The sequence below is a fragment of the Macaca mulatta genome, chromosome 4 (assembly GCF_049350105.2).
Source record: "Macaca mulatta isolate MMU2019108-1 chromosome 4, T2T-MMU8v2.0, whole genome shotgun sequence".
Taxonomy (NCBI): domain Eukaryota; kingdom Metazoa; phylum Chordata; class Mammalia; order Primates; family Cercopithecidae; genus Macaca; species Macaca mulatta.
The window spans coordinates 153,659,572-153,685,578 of NC_133409.1; the positions used below are offsets into that span (position 1 = coordinate 153,659,572).

Below are 26,007 nucleotides of genomic sequence, written 5' to 3' on the forward strand. Positions count from 1 at the left end.
CAAAATACCAGCAAAATGAATCCAACAGCCCAGTAAAGATACACCAGGAGCAAATAGGTTTTAGTCCAGGATGCAAAGATGATTCAACATATACAAATCAATAAATGTGGTTTACCACATGAAATGACTTTAAAACAAAAACCAAATGAACATTTCAATGGGGGCAGAAAAAGTATTTGATAAATTTCAGCATCCTTTTATGATAAAAACAAAAAACTTTCCATCAGGCGTGGTGGCTCACACCTGCTATCCCAGCACTTTGGGAGGCTGAGGTGGGTGGATCACCTGAGGTCAAGAGTTCAAGACCAACCTGGCCAACATGGTGAAACCCTGTCTCTACTAAAAGTGTAAAAATTAGCCGGGCATGGTGGCAGGTACCTGTAATCCCAGCTCCTCAGGAGGCTGAGGCAGGAGAATCCCTTGAACCTGGGAGGTGGAGGTTGCAGTAAGCTGAGATCATGCCACTGCACTCCGGCCTGGGTGACAAGAGTGAAAAAGAAAAAAAAAAAAAAGAAAAAGAAAAAACAACTTTCAGGCCGGGTATGGTGGCTCAGGCCTGTAACCCCAGCACTTTGGGAGACCAAGGCGGGCAGATCACTTGAGGTCAGGAGTTCAAGACCAGCCTGGCCGACATAGTGAAAACCCATCTCTACTAAAAATACAAAAGTAGCCAGACATGGTGCCACATGCCTGTAATCCCAGCTTCTCAGGAGGCTGAGGCAGGAGAATCACTTGAACCCAGGAGGTGGAGGTTGCAGTGAGCCAAGATCACGCCATTGCACTCCAGCCTGGGTAAAAAAGAGCAAAACTCTGTCTAAAAAAAAAAAAAAAAAAAAAAAAAAAAAAATTCAAGAAACAAGGCAAAGAAGAAATTTACCTCAAAATAATAAAAACGATCTGTGATGAACCCACAGCCAACATCATGCTAAATGGAGAAAAGTTGTAAGTATTCCTCCACTGGAACAAGACAAGGAGTCCCACGTTCATCATTCTTACTAATTGTAGTACTGAAAGTCCTAGCCAGAGCAATCAGGCAAGACAAACATATGAAAGGCATCCAAATTGGAAAACAGGAAGTCAAATTATCTCCCACCCTTTTAGCTGAGTCAAGGGGCAGGTTCTCGGTGGCCTGAGGACTGGGAGGGAGGAGAACCGGGCGGGGCCTGGGCGGGGCCTGGGCGGGGCCGCGGGGCCGCGGCGCCGGGGCTGCGAGTGCTGAGCTGGAGCGCTCCAGCCGCTGGTTCCCGGGAGACCCTGCGCCCCTAAATCGCGGTCCACTGCGGGGGTCAGGTGAGTAGCGCGGCGGCTGGGAGTCGCGTTGGCGGTGGTAGAGGCTGATGGTGGATGTTGTCCCCACTCCTCTGACTCTTCGGCAGGCCAGGGGAGCACCGCGCCCCTAATCTTGGAGGGGCTTTCAACCTCTGGGGTCCTCCGGGGAAACGTGGGTTAGTCTGCGGTGTAGCCAGGTGCCCTCTCCACTGTGGGCACGCTGGGGATTCCGGGCCCAGGAAGGGCTCCTGGCACGTGTTGAAAAAGTCGGCATCCCAGAAGGAAGATTCTGGGCAGATGCGCATCGGGGAAGGCAATCCCAACCAACGGGCCCGTTTCTGAGCACGTAAGCCTATTCAATGGGTGCTAACAAGCGCCTGCTTTGCCGGGCAACAGCTAGCAAAACCGGCTTTGTTCCTGGCCGCCGGAAGCTTCAAGGCTGGGGTTCCGGAGCTGGGCGCGCAATGGCAAACTAAGCGCCGAGGACCGGAACAGGAGCGCCCACCAGGGCCGCGATCTGGTGGGTAGGGGCAGGGCAATGGCTGGAAAGGGTCCTTGAAGCCCTGAGCAGAGACCCAAGGGCCGCACGACTGCAGGAAGGCCATTTTGCTTGACTGACAGGTGGAAAATTCACGTGGCTAGAGTAGCAGGGTTGGTGACGACAAGGGCGAATCCCACTAAGCCTTGAAGCTGTTTGGGGTGTGAGGGGTGAGGGGGATTCTCATTCTCAGAATTGCTGTGGTGTGGATAGAGGGTTTTGGGTTGGAGAGAGATTGGGTGCACTCAAAGGACTGAAAGATGGCGACGACACATTCTCTCAGAGGATTTACATTCTGGAAGGGTGGGGCCAGGCCCAGGTACAGATAAGCCTGCAGGCGGCCTCCAGCTCTTACAGTCGAAAGTATGATGAGTTATGCCCAGTCGCCTTCCTCCTCCCGCCGGCCTGAGGTCTGGGGCCCCGTGGACGAAGGAAGTTCATGGGAGGCAAACGTACCTGGGCAAGCAACAGCTGCAGAGATTCAGTCCCCACAGGGGTTAGAGTCACACTTCGGGCCTCTTCCTACCGCCTCCAGCAAATGGCCATCTTGAGGACTAGCGGCAGCAGTAGGTCTTCTCTGCCAGATAACTGGAAGACCAGGTTCTTGAGGGCATTGTTACTAAGGCTGTTTTTGTTGTTGTTGTTTTTGAGACGGAGTTTCGCTCTTGTTGCCCTGGCTGGAATGCAGTGGCGCGATCTCGGCTCACTGCAACCTCAGCCTCCCGGGTTCAAGCGATTCTCCTGCCTCAGCCTCCCGAGTAGCTGGGATTACAGGCATGCGCCACCACGCCCGGCTAATTTTGTAATTTTAGTAGAGAGGGGTTTCTCCATGTTGGTCAGGCTGGTCTCAAACTCCGGACCTCAGGTGATCCGCCCGCCTTGGCCTCACAAAGTGTTGGGATTACAGGCTGAGCCACCGAGCCCGGCCTTATTAAGGCTGTTTTGAAGTGCGGTTGGCTGGAAAGTGGAAGAATAATCCAAGATCTGCATGCCTCATAAAAGGAGTGTGAATGGTTTTGAAAGATAGGAAAGGAAAGGGAGAGAGAAGAAAGAGGAAGAAAGGAAGGAAATCAAATTCATATCCCAGGAATGCAGCTTTCATGACAATATTTTGGAGATCCAATTAACTCTATTCCTCGAGGGTGTTTTTCCTTGCTGGTATTTTCACTTCTATTAACACTTCTCAAAAAGTGAAAGGAAAAAATAGCCAACAGGGTTTTTTGGTCTTTATTCTTTTCTTTCTATCTCAAGTAAGGGAGATGTGGGTGAGTGGCTGTCAGCAGGAAAAGATTCAGCTATGTTTTGCATCTGAGCAGGAAATTTTCAAGGATGAGCAAGGAACTCCAGTGCTGGGCTCATTGTGAGCCCTAAATAAGGGATTGCTCTTGGGTTGTTAGCAGTATTCTTTACAAAGATCTGTGTATACAGTGGTTCCCCTTATCCACAGGTGATAAGTTCCAAGACCCCTAGTGGATATTTTGTTTTTGTTGTTGTTTGAGGCAGAATCTCACTCTGTCACCCAGGCTGGAGTGCAGTGGCACAATCTTGGCTCACTGCAATCTCCACCTCACGGGTTCAAGTAATTCTGCTGCCTCAGCATCCTGAGCAGCTGGGACTACAGGCACGTGCCACCATGCCCAGCTAATTTTTGTATTTTCAATAAAGACGGGATTTCACCATGTTGACCAGGGTGATCTCAAATTCCTGACCTCAAGTGATCCACCGCGCCCCACCCCAGTGGATACTTTGAAACCACGGACAGTACCAAACTCTGTATATACTATGGTTTTTTGTTTTTTTTTCTGTACATACATACTAATGACAAAGTTTGATTTATAAATTAGGCATGGTAAGAGATTGACAACAATAACTAGTAATAAGATAGAACAATTACAGCAGTATATTGTAATAAAAGTTGTGTGAATATGGTATCTCTCTCTCTCAAAATAATTTATATTGCCGGGCGTGGTGGCTCACTCCTGTAATCCCAGCACTTTGGGAGGCTGAGGCGGGTGGATCACGAGGTCAGGAGATCAAGACCATCCTGGCTAACCAGGTCTCTACTAACAATACAAAAAATTGGCCCAGCGTGGTGGCGGGCGACTGTAGTTCCAGCTACTCAGGAGGCTGAGGCAGGAGAATGGCATGAACCTGGGAGGCGGAGCTTACAGTGAGCCGAGATCACGCTCCTGCTCTCCAGCGTGGGCGACAGAGCGAGACTCCGTCTCAAAAAATAAAAAATAAAAAATAATGTATATTGTAAATCTTAGCAACCTCAGCATATGATTTTTTTTTCTTTCCTTAAAACAAGAATTTTACCTTTTCATTTTATGGCTTCTCTTTGCATATCTGAATTTCCAGCATCTCTACTCTTGTGCTTTAGGGCCATGATTAAGTAAAATAAGCGGTTCTTGAGCACAGGCAACTGCTATACTGCAGTAGTCAACCTGATAACTGAGATGGCTAGCTACTAAGGAACTAATGGGCAGGTATTGTCTGCAGTGTGGATATGCTAGACAAATGGATGATTCACATCCTGGGCAGGCCAGAGAGAAAAGGTACAAGATTTCATCATGCTATCATGCTACTCAATGTCAAGCAATTTAAAACTTAGGAATTGTTTATCTCTGGATTTTTTTTTTTTGGACGGAGTCTCACTCTATCTCCCAGGCTGGAATGCAGTGGCGCAATCTTGGCTCACTGTAACCTCCGCCTCCAGGGTTCAAGTGATTCTCCTGCCTCAGCCTCTCGAGTTGCTGGGATTACAGATGTGTGCCACTATACCCAGCTATTTTCTTTTTGTATTTTTAGTAGAGACAGGGTTTCACCATGTTGACCAGGCTGGTCTTGAACTCTTGACCTCAGATGATCTGCCTACGTCAGCCTCCCAAAATGCTGGGATTACAGGCATGAGCTACTGTGCCTGTCCTCTGGATTTTTTCATTTAATATTTTTGAACCACGGTTGACCATGGGTAACTGAAGCATTGGAAGGCAAAACCATGATAAGGGGGAACTACTACATGTATTGAAAATCCAGATCACAGAATTTTGTGTGTGTGTGTGTGTGTGTGTGTAATTTTCGTCATGGAAGAGATCTTAGAGAGTGTCTCCTTTATTCTCACATTTCTGATGAAACTAAGTCAGAAAGAATAAAGAGACTCACTCAAGGTGATCTGTGACAGATCCTAGCCTGGTTACCCCAGCTACATGATTTCCAATGGTACTGAGTCTAACATTAACGTTAGGTTTAAACATTAACTTTTGTAGATCAAGAATGTCCACTTGTCCTTGGAAAATTATTTAGTATCTCTGCATTAGGTCCTTAAGACAGGGCCAGTAATTGTTACCTCATTGCTGAGAGCATCCAATGGCACACAGCAGGGGTTTAATAACTAATGGCATTCCCTGACCAAATAAGGAAGCTGTTTCTTACCCTCCCTCTTGCTGATATGTTTTGTTTTTCTCTGACTTCAGGTATATAGAAGCAGGGTAGAACAGAGGGCAGACACCTAGCCCAGCCTGGTGTTACTAAACAATGGCAGCTGGTGAGCCAAGGGTGACCAGGGCCCTGAACTCTGTGGCCCAGGCTTTGAGGGAAACAAAGTTGTTCTCGATTGTGGAAGAGGAGAATTTGGACAGCAGAACAAAAAAGGAAGACAGCCTCTTGGAGCAGATACATTTGTCACAGGAAGCCACATCAAACCCTGGGGCCTTTGCTGAGACTCTCCATCTGCCCAGTTACTGGGAGGTAGATAGCCCCAGGAAGGAATCCAGTCAGCCCTGGGCGCCAGGTCAGGAGTGGATAAAGCTAGAAAGAGACACCACAGAAGAGAAGATGTTTGAACAGCTGAAGCCAATCGAACCTGTACAGAAGATGTTCCCATGGGTGGGGAAGGTAGCTGCCACCCTGCAGGAAGCCATGAAGAGAGATTGCTGGAGGGAGGCATGGGTGAAGAAGGTGAGGAGACTAAGCTAGAGAGAGGTGGGGTCCAGGTCCTAGACTCCAGGAGCTCTTTCATGCATGCTCCTGCCTGCAGGTCAAATGAAATCTCAGATTGTTCCAGACTGAACGACATCCAGAAAAAGGAGCTGCAAAACCTTTCTTCATCTCCCGCACCACCCTGGCATCCTTCATGTGGTACTTCCTAAAATTTGTTAGAGTGGCAGCATTTTTTCTTTTGCTTTGCTTTCCTATTTATATTCTGCATATCCTCTTTCCTCTCCCCCACATCTTATCTTTCTCCCTTTCTCTTTATCTTTCGTTTCCTTTTTTTTTTTTGAGACAGAGTCTTACTCTGTCACCTAGGCTAGAGTGCAGTGGCGTGATCTTGGCTCACTGCAACCTCTGCCTCCCAGGCTCAAGTAATTCTCCTGCCTCGGCCTCCTGAGTAGCTGGGATTACAGGCATGCCTCACCACACCCAGCTAATTTTTGTATTTTTAGTAGATACCTGGTTTCACCATGTTGGTCAGGCTGGTCTCGAACTCCTGACCTCATGATCTGCCTGCCTCAGCCTCACAAAGTGCTGGGATTACAGGCATGAGCCACCACATCCGGCCTCCTTTCCTTTCTATACTTAACAGTTGCTGGCCTTGTGTCTCTCTTTTAATATTTCTCTCTTCCTTCCATGGTTTTATCTTTCTCTTAGGTTTTAATTCTCTGAATCTTGAGACTGGATGTTAATCTTGTACACACATACACACACACACACACACACACACACGCACACATATACATGCCTACATATATTTATGTAAACTTTTTGAGTCTCTTCTGTTCTTCCAGAAGCCAGTCACCTTTGAGGATGTGGCAGTGAATTTCACCCAGGAAGAGTGGGACTGTCTAGATGCCAGCCAGAGGGTCCTTTACCAGGATGTTATGTCGGAAATCTTTAAGAACCTAGCATCTGTGGGTAAGAGGCTGGGCTTCCCTCAGCAAGCCCCCTGTCATAAGGGCCCTGGAACATCTGGTTTCCCTGGACAGGTAGATCAGCTTACAGTTAGTTTCACTGACCCCTGGTTCTATGCTTTCCAGGTGTGAAAGATCTGAGTCACTAAGCTCAGTGGTAAAGAGAAGAAATGATAGCCTGCATGAAGGCAAAGATAACACTTGTAACATGATGACAGTGTTCTCAAAATATGCAAATTTTTCCATTCATCAAACAAATATTTACTAAGTCACTCCTGAGAACCAGATACTTTGCTAGCAGCTGACCTTTTGAATGTCTCCTTTCTGCATCTACATGTCCCAGGTTATGGTTCTTAAACAAAGGCTACAGGAGGTAACCTGTTGTCCCCATCAGATGTGAAGGGGCCACACCTGGGACCAACTCAACTCTTTCTCATTCCCACACATCAGCCAGAATCTTTCTGCATAAGCCAGAGCTAATCACCAAGCTTGAGCAAGAAGAGGAACAATGGAGAGAGTTTGTCCATCTCCCAAACACAGAAGGCCTTTCAGGTAAGAATTGCCAAGCAGGGAGGAAGGTAAAAAGGTCCCAGAATAACCCCTGAAAGGATGGAGAGCTGATGGGGAGGATGAATGCTCTACAGATGCTCTCCTAGTGAACCTCTGTCCAGCCTGGTCAGACTTGGAGTTGAAAGAGAGCTTAAGATCATAGGCTCAAGTCCCTCGACTTCAAGTTGAAGATCTAGGTCTCTTTTTTTTTTTTTTTTTTTTTTTTTGAGACAATCTTGCTCTGTTGCCAGGCTGGAGTACAGTGGCACAATCCTGGCTTACTGCAACCTCCGCCTCCTGGGTTCAAGCGATTCTCCTGCCTCAGCCTCCCAAGTAGCTGGGACTACAGGCATGTGCCACCATGCCCAGATAATTTTTGTATTTTTAGTAGAGATGGGAGTTTCACCATGTTGGCCAGGATGATCTCGATCTCTTGACCTCAAGTGATTCACCCACCTTGGCCTCCCAAAGTGCTAGGATTACAGGTGTGAACCACCGTGCCTGGTGGGCTGAAGATCTAAGTCTTTCAGGAGAAGTAAATGTCTTCAGTTTCTAGAGATTGAGAGATGACATGAAGGTTGCTTATGTCCATGACACTGTTCTGATTAAAATGTTCTGTCCAAGAGAAAAGAGAAGCAAAGGAGATAGGCTTCATGCTGCGTTGGAGTAAGAGAGGCTTGCCCCTGGTAGTAAATAGTTGAGAGAGATATCAAGCTAGGCTGACTACACTTCTTGGTTTGCCAGGATGGTACTGGTTTATACTTCTCATCCTAGCTTGATTATTAATAACACCTCTTGTCACCTGCAAGTGGCCCAATGTTCATGATGCGTTATTATGCGGGTGTCTGTGGAGTGTCTATGGGAATTTGAGCAATAATGAGAATGAGATAAGATAGATTTCAAGAAGTGTTGTTGTAAGTTAAAATTTACATTTCTGACAGTGTTGAAAGACTCCAGTTAAATTTTTATTTGCTTTTAATTTGAAATGCCAAATTTATTTTTTCTTATTTCTAGCCTATAAGGCCCAAGGGCGAGGATGAATGTGTTGGGTGGGAGAGCAAGGGCAGAGACAAGAAGTGTCTTGGGCTGAATGGAGAGCTGTGTTGTAGTTCTTCTTCTTTTTTCTTTTTTTTTTGAGACGGAGTTTCACTCTGGTTGCCCGGGCAGGAGTGCAATGGTGCCATCTCAGCTCACTGCAACCTCTGCCTCCTGGGTTCAAGCAATTCTCCTGCGCCAGTCTCCCTAGTAGCTGGGATTACAGGCAGATGCCATGATACCCAACTAATTTTTGTATTTGTGGTAGAGACAGGGATTCACGATATTGGTCAGGCTGGTTTCGAACTCCTGACCTCAGGTGATCCGCTGGCCTCAGCCTCCCAAAGTGCTGGGATTACAATTGTCAGCCACCATGCCCGGCCTCTGTTGGAGTTCTTATAGTGGAATTTTGTGTTATTCTTCCTCATTCACTACAGAAGGTAAGAAGAAAGAGCTTCGAGAACAACATCCCAGTCTGAGAGATGAGGGGACTAGTGATGACAAGGTCTTCCTTGCATGCAGAGGGGCCGGCCAGTGCCCCCTCTCTGCCCCAGCTGGGTCTATGGACAGGACCCAGGTGCTTCAAGCATCCCAGGCTGGGCCACCCTTTTTTTGCCGCATCTGTGGCAAGTGTTTCAGCAGGCGCTCCTACCTCTATAGCCACCAGTTTGTTCACAATCCCAAGCTGACTAACAGCTGCAGCCAGTGTGGGAAGTTGTTTCGGAGCCCCAAGTCCCTCAGCTATCACAGGCGCATGCATCTTGGGGAGAGGCCCTTCTGTTGCACGCTCTGTGACAAGACCTACTGTGATGCTTCTGGACTAAGTCGTCACCGCCGTGTCCATCTGGGTTACCGGCCCCATTCATGCTCCGTGTGTGGGAAGAGCTTCCGGGACCAGTCTGAGCTCAAACGCCACCAGAAGATACACCAAAACCAGGAGCCAGTGGATGGAAACCAAGAGTGTACTTTGAGGATCCCAGGCACCCCTGCTGAATTACAGACACCTATCCCCAGAAGCCAGAGGTCCATCCAGGGGCTTGTGGATGTGAACCATGCACCAGTGGCCAGGTCTCAGGAAACCATATTTAGAACTGAGGGTCCTATGGCCCAGAACCAGCCATCTGTACTTAAGAACCAAGCATCTGTGACCAGGACCAAGGCACCCATCATTGGAACCCCCTGTCAGGATGCCAGATCCAACTCTCATCCAGTGAAGCCCTCGAGACTCAATGTCTTCTCTTGCTCGCATTGTCCTTTGACTTTTAGCAAGAAATCCTATCTCTCCAGACACCAGAAGGCCCACCTCACAGAGCCGCCCAACTACTGCTTCCATTGCAGCAAGTCTTTCAGTTCATTTTCCAGGCTGGTCAGACACCAGCAGACCCACTGGAAGCAGAAGAGCTACCATTGCCCTATATGCGACCTCTCCTTTGGGGAGAAAGAGGGCCTTCTGGATCACTGGAGGGGCTATAAAGGCAAGGAGCTGTGCCAGAGCAGCCACCATAAATGCCGGGTGATCCTGGGCCAGTGGCTTGGCTTCTCTCATGATGCCCCCACTATGGCTGCGGAGGAATGGAAGCATGGAGGTGACTAATCTCCCCCCAGGATCCATACCCTCAGGAGAAGAGGCCTAAGAGAGAAGGCCTGCAAAGGAGACAAAACAAAGGAGGCAGTGAGCATCTTGAAACATAAATAAATGGCCTTTCTGACTGAGGTCTTTCTTTGTGTTTGGTTTCCTGAGGACTGACCTCTGGGGTAAGGAGGCTGGAGTAGAGGGAGACAGGTGAGTGGATAAGGAAGGAAATATATAAAAGAAAAGGGGTTAGAAGTGTGCATATGAAAACTCGTATTATTTATTTATTTATTTATTTATTTATTTATTTATTTTTTCGAGACAGAGTCTTACTCTGTCACCCCAGCTAGAATGCAGTGACATGATCTCAGCTCACTGTAACCTCCGCCTCCTGGGTTCAAGCGATTCTCCTGCCTCAGCCTCCTGAGTAGCTGGGATTACAGGCACCCACCACTATGCCCAGCTAATTGTTTATATTTTTAGTAAAGACGGGGTTTCACCATGTTGGCCAGACTGGTCTCGAACTCCTGACCTCGTGATCCACCTGCCTCAGCCTCCCAAAGTGCTGGGATTACAGGTGTGAGCCACCGTGCTCAACCAAAACTCTTATCATTATTAATTAGCACCTAGCTTGTTTGTTTGTATCTGACCATCAAGTAGTAGTTGTTGAATAAACAGTGGATACTCTGGTAGATATGAAGACAGGAGAAAAAGGATGAGAGGAAGGAAATTCTGAGACCTGTGGAAGATGTGTAAGTAGAAGGAAGACATTCTAAAGCAGGCATGTTGCCCAGCTTTCATTTCTTGCTTCCCCAGTTCCCTAGTAGGCTGCCAAGACAAGGTGGAGCTCTGGCTAGTATTCTGTAGGTTTCTCCCCATCTCCAGGTTTGGGTTAGGGCTACCCATATCCTCACTCTTCAGTTCACTCAGCTCTCTCTTCAATGTTTCACACTCTTCCTCTTCCTTCCCTTCACATGCCTCTCAGTTCTGCGCAATCAGGGCTAGAGTCTTGGAAGAAACAACCACCATTTGCAAAGTTATCATACTGTAATTTTCAGTGAGGAGGTTCCTGGCCTCCAGTTCATGGCAGAGACCATCCTATCTGTGTTGCTCTCCAGCACAGGTGTCCTCTGATGGAGAGAGGGGCACCTGCCTGTCCTTAGCCAGGAAGGGTTTCCAAGTGGAAGACTGGAGAGAGAAATGGAAAGAAGGATAATAAAAATGGGAAAATGAAGGAAGAGAAAAGGTAGATGACAGAAGAAGGGAAATCAATTCTACTTGGAATTCAGAGTGTTCCTGAAAGTGCAAATTGGAATGTCCCCATAGCAAAGATGCCAGTGAGTATGCAACTTGATGGATGAGATGTCCCCAAGGACCAATCCCTGGGCAACCAGGCTCTCCTCCACCCCTGCCAAGATGTGACATCACTCAGAAAGGGTTTCCTAGAAGAAGGAAAAAATAACTTGAAAAATCTATGTCGGTAGTTTGTATCATAAAACCATTGAACTAGGGAGAAGAAAAGCCCTTGGGGTCATCTTGTCTCCATGCCTGCCTCAGTGGTTGGTCTGAGAGGCAAGGCACTGGGCAGTTGCTGTGGAATGGGCAATGAGACCAGCTAGGGTGGGGTTCCTGCTTAGGGGCAGTGAAGGAGGAATGGGTCAGGCAGCAGATGGGAATGCCTCCAGCTTCTCTGCCACCTGTAAATGTGTCTAACAGCTGGCCTCTTGCCCCTGTCCCTCCCAGGAGGAGTCTTCCCTCCACCCAGGCTCTCCAGCTCCTCCTTTCCTCTGGGACTGTGATCTCTCAATAGCCCCCCTCTTCCTCTTGTTGCTTCTGTCTCCCTTTCCTCGCTTTTTATTCTGCTTATAAGAGAGAGAAGATAACTTACTTAGCTCTTCAAGGAATTGCCCTGAAAACAAAAAGAAACAAATACATGATCAGTGGAAGATGAATAGCACCTTCCCCACATCCTCCCTGTGGATATTTGGAGTGACCCACACTGCCCTTTCCACTGGGGGACCCCACAGATCCAGTAAGTGGTTCTCTTCACAGTTTCTCAGAAGAGCCTGGGGTTCGGCATGGGGACAGAGGAATAGGGAAATCCCAGCTCCCCTAATCTTGAGCCCTGGTTCTATTCTCTTTCAGCTTCCCATTCAAAGCTGGCTTGGTTCCCCACTATTTGGTGGTCTTGCCTGCTGCCCAGCCACTGCACCTGCTAGTCTTCGATGTAGCCAGTTGTAGCAGATGATCAAGGCAACCAGGGGTCCAAGAACCGGCACAATTACAAACAGGGTTATCTTCCAGCAGGGCACCCTCAGAAAGTGGGGATCTGAATTGTTCACCAGAACAAACAGGGTTAACATGTGTTCCCCCTCATGCCCCACCCACCTTTCTTTTTTGGTTCCTTAACCTGGGATCCTAGAACACCAAAGGATTCTGGGGACAGAATTCAGAGAGTCCATGAATTTGGATGAGAAAAGTACTGCCTCCTTATTTTCATTAACTGGATTTAACATTTTCTTTCATTAAAAATGTAACAACTGGCCAGGCACGGTGGTTCACACCTGTAATCCCAGCACTTTGGGAGGCCGAGGCAAGCAGATTACGAGGTCAGGAGATCAAGACCATCCTGGCTAACATGGTGAAATCCTGTCTCTACTAAAAAATAGAAAAAAGTAGCCAGGCATGGTAGCGGGCACCTGTAGTCTCAGGTACTCTGGAGGCTGAGGCAGGAGAATGGTGTGAACTGGGAGGCAGAACTTGCAGTAAGCCAAGTTCGTGCCGCTGCACTCCAACCTGGGCGACAGAGCAAGACACCATCTCAAAACAAAACAAAAAAAATAACAACTGCCAGGCGTGGTGGCTCACACCTGTAATCCCAGCACTTTGGGAGTCTGAGGCGGGCAGATCACGAGGCCAAGAGTTCAAGAGCAGCCAGGCCAACATGGTGAAACCCTGTCTCTACTAAGAGTATAAAAATTAGCCTGGCATGGTGGCGCATGCCTGTAATCCCAGCTACTTGGGAGGCTGAGGCAGGAGAATCGCTTGAACCTGGGAGGCGGAGGTTGCAGTGAGCCGAGATCCTGCCACTGCACTCCAGCGTGGGAGACAGAACAAGACTCTCTCTTGGAAAAAACAAAACAAAGCAAAACATGTTACAACTAACCACAATATCAGCAGTACCTGTGACTTAATTACCAATGGAAGCCATATATGTTTTCATTCCCATTAGAGTTATTGCAGAAATCTTGAAATACTGTTTATGTTTATTAGTATTTTGAAATTAAAGGTTATTGGGCCAGGCCTGGTGGCTCACACCTGTAATCCCAGCACTTTAGAAGGCTGAGGCAGGCAGATCACCTGAGGTCAGGGGTTCAATGCCAACCTGGCCAACATGGTAAGACCCCGTCTCTACTAAAAATACAAAAATTAGCTGGGCCTGTAGTTCCAGCAACTTGGGAGGTTGAGGCAGGAGAATTGCTTGAACCCAGGAGGCAGAGGTTGCAGTGAGCTGAGATCGTGCCATTGCACTCCAGCCTGGGCTACAAGAACAAAACTCCATCTCAAAAAAAAAAAAAAAAAAAAAAGAAAGAAAGAAAGAAAGAAATTACAGGTTACTAGACTTGCTGCTACATTACTTAATGTATTACTTTTGCTAAAGAAACATTTATGATTGGGCATGGTGGCTCATGCCTGTAATCCCAGCACTTTGGGAGGCCAAGGTGGGTAGATCACCTGAAGTCAGGAGTTTGAGGCCAGCCTGGCCAACCTGGTGAAACCTAGTCTCTACTAAAAATACAAAAATTATCTGGGTGTGGTGGCGGGCACCTGTAATCCCAGCTACTCGGGAGGCTGAGAATCGCTTGAACCCAGGAGGCAGAGGTTTCAGAGCGCCTAGATCGTGCCATTGCACTCCAGCCTGGGCGACAAGAGCAAAACTTCGCTTCAAAAAAAAAAAGAAAAGAAAAAGAAAGAAACATTTATGTTGCTATATCACAAATGTGATTATCGGTTGATAGCTATATTTCAATACAATGATTGTTTTTACAATCTTATGTGTTCTATTTTATGTGTATATTTAAAAACATTATTCTGCAAAGGGGTCCTTTAGACTTTACTGGAGTGCCAGAGAGATTCATGGTACGAAAAGGAGTTAAGACCTTTAATAGTCAAGTCCTCCAAAACAAAGATACTATTCCTCCTCTTTGGGTGTGTCAAGGCGTGTGTGTGTGTGTGTGTGCATGTTCCACAAACTAGTCTAATTTTATAAATCGTAGGTTAGAACTCTGTGTGCCAGGTGACAAAAGTAGAGTCACCTACAGGCTTGGGAGGAAGGGCTGTGAAGGAAGTTTGCTCAGAGAAGGTACTATCTGTGCCCTACTGACACCTTCTAGTTTCTGCAACATTTATCTAACAGATATTTGGGTGCTCTTCTGTTGGCATTGTCTTTAGGCATTGGGCGATCTGCAGTGAACAAAAAGGCTAGAAACCATGTCCTTGGGGGGTCAATTCCTAGTGGGGCTTGGTGGCTTTTCTATTTGTCCATGAGGTCTTCTCTGATTAGTCATGTTCTGTACTCATGGAAACATCCTGAAATATAAGTACAGGTGATACAGTTGTGTCTTGTTTTTCTGTTCGTTTCACCTCCCCAACCAGACATCAGGTTTATGTGTAAACGATCTATATTCCTGAAAAGAGAAATCATGTGCATAAGGAGTTAAGCAGAATAAGATAACGTTTTTGTAAAGCAGTTAGAATAGTGTCTGGCACATAAAAATAGTATATGAGTATTTTTATTATGATTTTACCAATCCTAAATGCAAATGACTTCTAATTTAAAGAAAGAAAAGAGAGGAAGGGACCCAACCAGGAGCCAGGGGTCCTTGTTTCCCCAGGTGACTGGAACTACAGTGAAATGCCAAGTTGACCTGGGTAGGGCCTGGATATACCAGAACTTACCAAAAGTCCGGTGGAGATTCTCTGAAAGAGAAACAAATGGAAATAGATTTAGTAGGGCACTCAAAAAGGATCCTTTATCCTGAGTCTTTGTTATTTAATTACTTAAAACTTGTTCTAGGCACGACACACCCACCATAGAGAAAGGGAAACTAAGGGAAAAACAGGGTATTGAGAGGGACAGATGGTCCGAGAACACGACCATTTCCATTATGCCAAAACACTGAAAGGCAAGAATTGAGAGAAAGGACGACTGTAACTCACCTATCTCTGCTCGAAGTTTTCCTAAAATAGAAAAAGGCAACATTTTAGTTCCTGCATGCTCTGACTCCCGGTGGGGACCCTCCTACACCCAGCGCCTGGGCCCCTTGTGCAGGCTATTTCTCTGCAGCCCAGAAACAACCTTAGGAGAGTAGGAAGAGCACTGGATTGAAAGCCAAGGGTTGTGGCTCTTTCTCTAGCTATAGTCTAGATACAATAGCGAATAAAGAATGTGAGCAATGCCCCAAACCAGCACAAGGATCTACTACCTCCCAGCTGCTCTTCGCCCCTTTTCTTGGATTCTCAGTTCATAGTGCTGCTCCAGCCCACTGCGTTGCCACTTCCCATCTGAATGAGGAAGGAGGAGCTGAGCATTTAGTGAGCAGCTAGCTACTCTGTGACTGGATTTGTAGTAGGCACTTTGCATGACTTTTATCCTCCCTACAATGTAGGAGGGAGGATGTTTTCTCTATTTGACAGACAAGGCAATTGAGGCTTGGAGAATCTAAGAATTTTGCTATATAGTTCAGTACCTGAGATGGAATTCAAACCCAGGCTGCCTGACTCTAACATTCAGATTCTTTCTGCTCAGCCATGTGGGCTGAAGGCCTTTTTCATGTGGGAAAAGTAGACAAGCAGGCATCTGGGCTGAATTCAAGGTGACAGAAAGGACTTTGTTGTTGATCCCACCAACACCCATTCCCCCAAAACATTCCCCATACCCTCCTTGCTACTTTCTCCTCTCCTCTTAGTAACAAATGAGAGGTGGGGCATGGGGAGGAGTGAAGACTCTTCCTGCTCCAGCATTGGGGAGACACTTGGTAGGGGGAGAAGGCTCAAGATGAAAGCTCTAGGCACAAAAGAGGAGCGTCATCAGCAGCTGAACCTGAGTCCTCAGTGTTGAATGGAGAAGGAAACAATGTTTGAATGCCTACTGTGTAGCACAGACTTTCACTTCAGTATCTCTTCAAAACTCCTAATAGCCTAGACCTGTCTGACTTTGAAGCTCACACTCTCCCAAGTTGCATGGAGCTGCTAGGTATGAGCCAGAGGCCTCAGCTCTACCACTTACAGGTTATATTGGTCTGAGTAAGTCACTGAACTACTCCTGGCCTCAGTTGTATCCTCTGTAAAATGGGGTTACTCTATGCCATAGTTAGCTCATAGGGAAAGCTGGGTCCGCTTATTCATATGAAAGCATTCCGTGAGATGTAAAACTCTTTCATCATGGAGTTATTTTTTTTCTTTATCATTCAGTAGTGAGAAGAAGTTCTGAACCCGGAAGTCACTCACAAATACATGTTTAGTGGTGTAACTCCAAGAAGCCAGCTCATTTAAAGGAAGGATCCTGATCCACCCACCCTCCGCCTTGTACCTCTCAGTCTATACTGCAGGCAGAGGAAGACGAGGCCGACAGTGATCTGCAGAAGGAGCACAGGCAGCACCGCGAGGAGAACCAGCACTGCAGGGCTGACCCAGTAGAAGGGATCTGAAAGGCAGGACACATTGCCTAGAGCTGAATTCTCAACACTCAGCACGGTGCCTGGGGCCCAATAAATCAGGTCAAATAAAGACATGAATATCATCAGGATTCAAAGAAGGTGACACAGAATTGGTCCCTGAGCTTAGCCTTGATGGAAAAATGTTTTTTTCCAGGAAATGCTATTGATTTAGAATGACAAGTAGTTTAAAGTCAAGATTGTGTATTGGGTCAGGCTGGGGGAGTTTTAAGGAGCAGCTAAGGGACTTAGATCTGATCCTCAAGGCCGTGGGGGTGCACTGAAGGATTCCAAACAGAGAAGTGACCACATCAGATTTAGCACCTACAGGACTGGAGAAGATAGGGAGAAATGTTAAGAGACTGTGATAACAAAGTAAAAAACAACATGAGCCTGAACTAGGACAGTGGTAATGGTATAGGAAGTCAGGGGATTCAAAGCTTAAATACGGAATGAAAAATACATATTTTCAGTAACCATTGAACTGAAATTTAGTGTTTACTTTGATTATGCCTGTAGGCAATACACCACAATAATTTGAACAGAACCTTTGACTTTGTCATCAGTAAAAATCACAAACATTGGCTGGGCGCAGTAGCTCACACCTGTAATGCCAGCACTTTGGGAGGCCGAGGCGGGTGGATCACCTGAGGTCGGGAGTTCGAGACCAGCCTGATTAACATGGAGAAACCCCGTCTCCACTAAAAATACAAAATTAGCTGGGCATGGTGGCGCATGCCTGTAATCCCAGCTACTCGAGAGGCTGAGGCAGGAGAATCACTTGAACCCGGGAGGCGGAGGTTGCGGTGAGCTGAGATCATGCCATTGCACTCCATCCAGGGCAACAAGAGCGAAACTCCGTCTCAAAAAAAAAAAAAAAAAAAAAAAAAAAAATCACAAATATTTTCATATCACATTAGAAAAGTCACAGAAATCTCAAACTATCACTTATCTATTTTTGATTTTACATTACTACAAATACATTACTATTTTGAAATTACACTAATTACTAGGGCAACACTAACTCTTGTTAATTTAATATTTTGATGACTGTATTTTGGTATAAATGTTTTATTTGGTATATTTAAAACATTCTTCTGGCTAGGTGTGGTGGCTCTCCCCTGTAATCCTACCACTTTGGGAGGCCAAGGCAAGAAGATTGCTTGAGCCCAGGAGTTCTCGAGACCAGACTGGGCAACATAGTGTGAGACCCTGCCTCTACGAAAAAAAATTAAAAATTAGCCGGGCATGGTGGCACAAGCCTGTGGTCTCAGCTATTCAAGAGGCTGAGCCAGAAGGATCACTTGAGCCTGGGAGGTAGAGGCTGCCATGAGCCATGATCGTGCCACTGCAACCCATTCTGGGTGACAGAGTGAGACCCTGACTCGAAAAAAAAAAAAAAAAAATTCTGAGATGGGGTCTATCAACTTCATCAGCTTGCCAAAGGTGCATAACACACAACAAAAGGTTAAGAGCCCTCTTCTAGAGCTTTTAAGAAGGTAGTTTACAGCGGGCGCGGTGGCTCACGCCTGTAATCCCAACATTTTGGGAGGCCAAGGTGGGTGGATCACCTGAGGTCAGGAGTTCGAGACTGGCCTGGCCAACATGGTAAAACCCTGTCTCTACTGATAATACAAAAATTAGCCAGGCATGGTTGTGCACACCTGTAATCCCAGCTACTTGGGAAACTGAGGGAGGAGAATTGCACGAACTGGGAGTTGGAGTTTGCAGTGAGCCAAGATCACACTATTGTACTCCAACCTGGGCAACAAGAGCAAAATTCCGTCTCAAAAAAAAGAAGAAAGAAAGAAAAGGAAGGTAGCTTACACAGGATTTGGTAACTGACCAGATGTGCAGACATGGAGTAGGTTGAGCAATGAGGGAGGGGGGCCTTCACTTTTGTGGCTCCCATCTATTTCCCATTCTAGGTCTGCTCCTCAGCATCCAAAAGCCCCGCTCTAATCTCCATGTGCCATGCCGCAGCTGAAGCCCTTTTCATCTTGATCTCTGCTTTAAGGGAGCTAAGTAAGGATATTGACATCGAAGGTGGGGAAACATCACAGCCAATAATGTTAAACTGGTCCAGGAAGGTGGCTCAGGTATAATTGCAATCCTTTAAGCTGTAGACTAAGGCTCCTGTCTATTATTGTGTTCCCTAGAGGAAAATGCAGCAAACTTTACTTTCAAGTTCTTAATGGAAGTTACCTATAGCAATGTGATTTAGTGAGTACATACTTAAGTGAGTACATACATACTTTCTCCCAAACCCCCATATTTTTACTTTCGCAAATAATTAGAAAAGAGAGAAAAGCAGACATTATTAGCCTTTGGATGTAAATCAACAAGAAGTATAGAGTATCACTGATGAACTATACTTGCCAAAGTAAATCAAACACGAATGTCATTGCACTTCCACATCTATCAGTTTACAGAAAAACACAGGGCATGGAGGACCGTATTATGTAGCAACATGGGAATGTTGTCAACAAAATTCAGACAGTGGGAAACCCTAAGGGCAAAGGTCAACAGGTGGGTCTTGTTTGAATCTCACTAAAAGAAATCAACTGTAAGAGTGTATTTATGAAACAATCAGGAAAATTTGAACACAAACTGGGTATTTGACGATATTAAGAAATTTTTGTTGAGTTTTTAAGATGTGATAATAGTATTGTAGTTATTTATGTATTTGTTTTTATTATTTTGTGTTTTTTTTTTTTTTTTTTTTTGAGATGGAGTCTCACTCTGTTGCCCAGGCTGGAGTGTGGTGATGCGATCTCAGCTCACTGCAAACTCTGCCTCCCGGGTTCACTCCATTCTCCTACCTCAGCCTTCTGAGTGACTGGGACTACAGGCGCCTGCCACCACGCCCGGCTAATTTTGTTTTTGTATTTTTAGTAGAAACAGGGTTTCACCACATTAGCTAGGATGGTCTCCATCTCTTGACTTCGTGATTCGCCCTCCTCAGCCTCCCAAAGTACTGGGATTGCAGGCATGAGCCCTCGTGCCCGGCCTATTTATTGTTTAAAAAGTGTTCTTTGCTGGGTGCAGTGGCTCACGCCTGTAATTCTAGCACTTTGGGAGGCCAAGGTGAGAGGATTGCTTGTGCCTAGGAGTTTGAGACCAGCCTGAGCAACATGGCAAAACTCAGTCTCTACAAAAATTACAAAACATTAGCAGCGTGTGGTGCTGTTTGCCTGTGGTCCCAGCTACTATGAAGGCTGAGGTGGGAGGATGGCTTCTGCCTGGGAGGCAGAGGCTGCAGTGAGCAGAGATCATGCCACTACACTCCAGCCTGGGTGACAGAGACAGATCCTGTCTCAAAATAAAAAGAAAAAAGAGAAATGATCATGCTGCCTAGGATTTACCTCAGTAATTGAGTAGGGGAGGGTGGTAATGAGTGGGGAGCTGGTGAAGTGGGTGGTCCCTGGATTGACAAGTGCTGCAGCAAGGTGGTAGGCACTTGGAGGCTCATTATAATGTTCTCTCTGTTTTGTATGTTTTTTCTTTTTTTTTTTTTTAGACGGAGTTTTGCTCTTTGTTGCCCAGGCTGGAGTGCAATGGCACAATCTTGGCTCACTGCAACCTCTGCCTCCTGGGTTCAAGCGATTCTCCTGCCTCAGCCTCTCGAGTAGCTGGGATTACTGGCATGCGCCACCACACCTGGCTAATTTTGTAGTTTTTAGTAGAGACGGGGTTTCTCCATGTTGATCAGGCTGGTCTCGAACCCCGATCTCAGGTGATCAGCCTGCCTCTGCCTCCCAAAGTGCTGGGATTACAGGCGTGAGCCGCCGTGACTGGCATTTGTTGAAGACTTTAAAGAAAGGATTAGAGACAACTAGTAATAAAATCACAAAAATGACAAGAAAAAATAAGTAAAAAAGAGAGATTAGAAACTCTTCAGAGAAAGAGCAGAGGTAGTTACACCTGAGACTTGCAATAATACCATTACTTCATCTCATTCCTAAATTTGTCTCAACTTCCTGGCTCCCAAGCCTAGGCAAAGTGTCCCTTGTTTACTTGTAAAACAGTTTCTTTTTAGATTCTTAGGCATGCAGACTAAGAGGTGGGAACAGGAGGTTGGAATGTGGATAGCAACCCAAAAGACAATTTTCTCCCCTGAGGCAAAGTCTTTAGATCTTTAGATGCTTTTCTTTTTGTCTTCCTTTTTTTTTTTTTTTTTTTTTTAGAGGGAGTTCCGCTTCTCTTGCCCAGGCTGGAGTGCAATGGCGCGATCTTGGCTCACTGCAACCTCCACCTCCCGGGTTCAAGCGATTCTCCTGCCTCAGCCTCCCAAGTAGCTGGGATTACAGGAATGCGCCAAGCTAATTTTGTATTTTTAGTAGAGACAGGGTTTCTCCATGTTGGTCAGGCTGGTCTTGAACTCCCAGCCTCAGGTGATCCACACACCTCGGCCTCCCAAAGTGCTAGGATTACAGGCTTGAGCCACTGCACCCGGCTTGTCTTCCTTTTTTGGTGTGGTAAAACTGAGGCAGATTGTTGGGAGAGGCAGTTACTGAGCTAGGAAGTTGTTGAGCAGCAAGGAGAAAAATCTGCAAACTGGAGAGGTTCTCTCTATCAAACTTTTTGACAAGTAGAATTTCCCCAATGAAAACAGCTGTATGAAGAACATTATGAGACACACAAAGCTATTTCCATATCCCTGCAGGCAGTCTCTAGAAATAATGCTTTGTTGTTCCACATACAATGCCGTCTTCTGGTCCCAGCAGTGCAATGGTCACTCACACCCCCAAGATACAATAGTGATCAATTGTCTGATGTTTGCACTGCAGTTGGGGAGGAGGAAAAGGGAAAGGATCTGACACTAAGGCCCTCAAAGCAGTTTAGTTCTTCAATTAAATAGCAATTAACTTTCAAAGCTCCACCTCCATTCTCTTCACCTTGTCCACATCTTAATCATCCTGAGATAGAGCAAAAAATAATCTCCAAAATCACCCATCACGCAGAACATGTTGAAAATGAAATTCTGAGGCCGGGCACTGTGGCTCACGCCTGTAATTCCAGCACTTTGGGAGGCTGAGGCGAGTGGATCACCTGAGGTTAGGAGTTCAAGATCAGCCTTGCCAACCTGGTGAAACCCTGTCTCTACTAAAAATACAAAAATTAGCTGGGCGTGGTGGTGGGCACCTGTAATCCCAGCTACTCAGGAGGCTGAGGCAGGAGAATCACTTGAACCCAGGAGGAGGGCACCATTGCACTCCAGCTTGGGCAACAGAGCAAGACTTCGACCCCTGCCAAAACAAACAAACAAACAAATTCTGCAGAATGAAATAGTGGAGGTACAGCCAAAAGGTGATATCTTCTTTCTATAATTATATTTAGACATTTGCTTTACTTGCTTATTCACTAGGACCACGCACAGGCATGTGTGTATGTGTGTGTGTGTGTGTGCTCACAAATACAGGGTTTTGTTTTTTGTTTTTGTTTTTTTTTTTTGACACAGGGGTAGGGAGTGGGGGCGAAGGGTCTTTGCTCTGTCACCCAGGCTGGAGTGCAGTGGTGCAATCATAGCTCACTGTATCTGCAAACCCCTGGGCTCAAGCCAGTCTCCCACCTCAGCGTCCTGAGTAGCTGCGAGGCAAACCACTATGCCCTAGGGTTTTGTTTTTGTATCCTACATTTTGCAGCTTGCTCTTATCACTCAACAATACCTTATAGCAGGCCTGCAAACCATCTGGCATAGTGCTAAAATAATCTTTTTAATGCCTGCATAATATTCACAGTATGGCTACCATTGTTTATTCAGTCACTGACCTACTCAAAGGCATTGACTTTGATCCCAATTTCCTCGCTACTCTGAATAATGATGCAGCAGACATCCCTAAGCATATGAGTTTCTGCTTATTGATGTGTACGTTTGTATGGAATTCATTCCTAGGCGTGAGATGTTTGGGTTGAGGGATCTCATCTTAATTGAGAGAATGATTGTTCCTGGCCACCCAACAGTTAATACCTAATATTATACGGCACTACTCACCTTCCACTTTCAATTCTATTGCTGCCTCCTCTTGGTAAGAATGATCTCGGAAGAAGCAGGTGAAACCTCCTTCATCTGAGAACCTTACATTCCGGATCCTGAGAGTCACCTTTCCCTCACCAATAGCGTCTTTCAGCAGCTCTGTCCGGCCCCGATATTCAGGTGCTTGCTCTCCATCTTGGTCCCTGCCATTTCTGTAGAGATGAACCACCCTAGAGAAGGGGGGCCGGTACCATCCCACTTCCATGCCTGTAGCGTTCTTCCCAGGAGATATGCGACATGGCAATTCCACTTCATCACCGACCAGAGCCCGGATAGGTTGTCTTGGTCCTATCACTCTGAACTGTCCTGTCGAAGACACCAAAAGGAAGAGACTGAAGGTCAGAGGGAACCTTGGCAAGTAAGCCTGTCATGGGAAGGGCTGCTTCAAAACAGGGAAGGAAGAGGACACTTGAATTTTAAATGAAATTCTAGATCCAGGAAGGAATGCAATTTTTTTCTTCTTCTTTCTTTTTTTTTTTTTTTTTTTTTTTTCTGAGACTGTTGAGACTGAGTCTTACTCACTGTCGCCCAGGCTGGAGTGCAGTGGTGCGATCTTGGCTCACTGCAACCTCCACCTCCCTGCAACTTCTGCCTCCCTGCAAACACACACACACACACACACACACACACACACACACACACACACGCATGCGCATGGTCCTAGTGAATAAGCAAGTAAAGCAAATGTCTAAATATAATTATAGAAAGAAGGAGATGTCACCTTTTGACTGTACCTCCACTATTTCATTCAAGCGATTCTCCTGCCTCAACCTCCTGAGTAGCTGGGATTACAGGTACCTGCCACCACGCCCAGCTAATTTTTGTATTTTTAGTAAAGATGAGGTTTCACACTGTTGGCCAGGCTGGTCTCGTGCTCCTGACCTCAGGTGATCTGCCTTCCTTGGCTCCAAAGCGCTGGGATGATAGGCGTAAGCCACCACACCCGGCCCCAAGTTTCCTTCTTGAGAACAACAACAACAAAAAAGTCTCTGGTTATAGAGATATTGTGAATATCCTGGACAGAACATTCTAGCAATCATCTCATCTCAGCATCTGCCCATCTTTTTGCCAACTGTAGCCATCTCTGACTCTTCAGTCCAGGCTTTAAGTTTCCCTCTTGGAATGTGATGCAGCATCTTGAGGTTGAATCTTCCCATGGGCCTCCCTGTTAGGACTTGGCCAAACTGCTGCTTATTCTACCCTTAGAGGTTTTGCTTTTGTCACTCCATCCACTTTAACTGTCTCTCCACCACTTCTCACTATTCAATCCTTGTTCATACCCTGTTTCCCAAATTCTCCTCTGAGATCTTCCACCCTGGGGATGGCTCTATTTCACTCTTCCTTCTTCTGTATCTTCCACCTCACTGTGGCTCCTCGACCCTGACCCAAACAAGTTCCATGTTTTTTTCTATGTGGGTGTGTTTCTCGAGTCAGACTCTGAGCTACTAGGAAATAAAGCTGCTTTCTCCCCTAGACCTGGAGAGTGGATGCACTGTACCTCTCTCAGTCAGGTGGCTCCCTGAGGATGGGAATCTTTCTGTTGATTTCCCCTCTGCATGTGACAGCCGGGTTCCTTTAAAAAACTTACCGGTGCGTGATTATGCAGAGCAAAGTCTCAAACATGACAAGATATGATAATTCCACAAACATTTATTGAGATTTACTATGGACAGACACTGCTAAGCATGTAATCTCATGTAATCCTGATGGGTACTCCAAGAAGTTGCTATGATTTTATCTCAATTTGAGAGGTGAAAAGACAAGTAAGAACTAGTTCAAGGAAAGCCTTGAGTTAGTCACATTAAGGAGTCTGGGCCGGGTGCAGTGGCTCATGCCTATAATCCCAGCACTTTGGGAGGTTGAGGAGGGCAGATTACTTGAGGTCAGGAGTTCAAGAACGGCCTGGCCAACATGGTGAAACCACGTCTCTACTAAAAATAAAAAAAATTAGGCTGGGTGCAGTGGCTCACACCTGCAATCCCAGTACTTTGGGAAGCTGAGGTGGCCGGATCAGCAGGTCAGGAGATTGAGACCATCCTGGCCAATTTGTGAAACCCTGTCTCTACTAAAATACAAAAACAGAAAAAAAAATTAACTGGGCTTGGTGGCAGGCGCCTGTAGTCTCAGCTACTCGGGAGGCCAAGGCTGGAGAATCGCTTGAACCAGGGAGGCTGAGGTTGCAGTGAGCCGAGATCATGCCACTGCACTCCAGCCTGAGCAACAGAGGGAGACTCTGTCTCAAAAAAAAAAAAAAAAAAAAAAAAGAGTCTGGACTCCATCTTGAAGGCTGTAAGAACCACCCACGGAAGGTTTCTGAGGAAGGGAAGCATGTCAGCAGGTCTATGTCTCAGAAAGATAATATAGCAACTTGAGGATGATTGAAGGAGCTAAGACCCAGGAAACTAGCCTTTCTGTTTTCAGGGTCTCCCCAGGGCAGGAAAAAAAACATGTCTTACCTGCGTAGCTGGAAGACACTTGGAGGAGCAGGAAGAGGAGGAAGGAGCAGAGGCAGCTGGGCAGAGAGGGTCTTGATAAGCTTGCCATGTCCACCGTTCCTGGGGACAGAAAGCCCCCACAGCAGGGTCAGGCCAAGTGGAGGGCCTCGGGGTGCATGTCCCCTTACTGCTGAAAAGCCAGAGGGAAGATCTGGGAGGGCAGTGCTGCCTGGGCCCTGCCTCCACTCCAGTAAGTGCTGCAGCTGTGCCCGCAGAAACAGCCCCACGTCACCCTTGCCAGGCATTCACACAAAAGGTCTACAGACTGAGGGGATGACCAGGGTTTGCCTTCCCCACCCCCCCAGAGCAATGGAGCAGAGGCTGCCTGGTACTGGGCTTTCCTCCCCCACGCCCTCCTGGAGATCCAACCCTTGAAGGGTCTTGCAGGGGCTAATTGGTGGGGAAGGATCACTTACAGGACCTCAGGGAGAGGCTCGTTTATGGAATACGTAAGGTTCCTCCAATCCACCCCAGCCCTACCAATTAGTCAAAAGAGAGAAAGTATGATTGGTTCTTCAAAAAAGAAAGAAAACTTAGATTTTTTTTTCCTATTTCTATTATCTCACAACTATCATCACCAGACCATTCTTCTTGATGTCTAACCTCCCTTTCTTCTACCACGAATCCAAACTCTGTTTTGTATGTTTGTATATGTGATAGGTCACTTGGGATTTGTTAGTTTCTTGTCCCCAAAGAATGTTTTTAGGGAAGTCATGAGATGAACGTCAGGAGTGCTCAGAGAGGCAAGGTTGGAGGAAGGGAGACCAGCAAGGGCAGCAACTAACTGTGTCAGTCAACACAGGCAGCAGGGACAGAGCCAGCATACAGGACATGCTCTCCAGCCTTCACATCACTTGCCAGTTTCCTCAGTGTCACAGGGGAGAG

General features: G+C 46.5%; 2 protein-coding genes across 47 annotated transcripts; one reads left to right on the plus strand and one right to left on the minus strand.

The window, feature by feature from the left end:
- The first annotated feature begins 847 nt into the window (after nt 1-847).
- Nucleotides 848-10,014, plus strand: ZFP57 (ZFP57 zinc finger protein). Of its 3 annotated transcripts, none has more exons than XM_078000630.1 (5): nt 1,177-1,290; nt 5,284-5,767; nt 6,595-6,721; nt 7,168-7,269; nt 8,739-10,014. In XM_078000630.1, the coding sequence occupies exons 2-5, from the start codon at nt 5,345-5,347 to the stop codon at nt 9,893-9,895; spliced, it is 1,809 nt and encodes a 602-aa protein (XP_077856756.1). In that variant the 5' UTR covers nt 1,177-1,290; nt 5,284-5,344; the 3' UTR covers nt 9,896-10,014. The 3 variants fall into 3 exon arrangements, with proteins under 3 accessions (XP_028703577.1, XP_077856756.1, XP_077856757.1); XM_078000631.1 differs by lacking the exon at nt 1,177-1,290 and adding an exon at nt 1,313-1,789; XM_028847744.2 differs by lacking the exon at nt 5,284-5,767 and having other exon boundaries at nt 848-1,290.
- A 116-nt stretch (nt 10,015-10,130) lies between these two features.
- On the minus strand, nt 10,131-25,444 carry MOG (myelin oligodendrocyte glycoprotein). 44 transcript variants are annotated; one of them, XM_077998676.1, is made up of 9 exons: nt 25,084-25,329; nt 22,586-22,933; nt 16,467-16,580; nt 15,095-15,115; nt 14,834-14,854; nt 12,263-12,310; nt 12,087-12,203; nt 11,763-11,783; nt 10,154-11,062 (listed from the first exon to the last, which is right to left on the minus strand). In XM_077998676.1, the coding sequence occupies exons 1-9, from the start codon at nt 25,169-25,171 to the stop codon at nt 11,034-11,036; spliced, it is 807 nt and encodes a 268-aa protein (XP_077854802.1). In that variant the 5' UTR covers nt 25,172-25,329; the 3' UTR covers nt 10,154-11,033.
- Between the last annotated feature and the right edge of the window lie 563 nt (nt 25,445-26,007).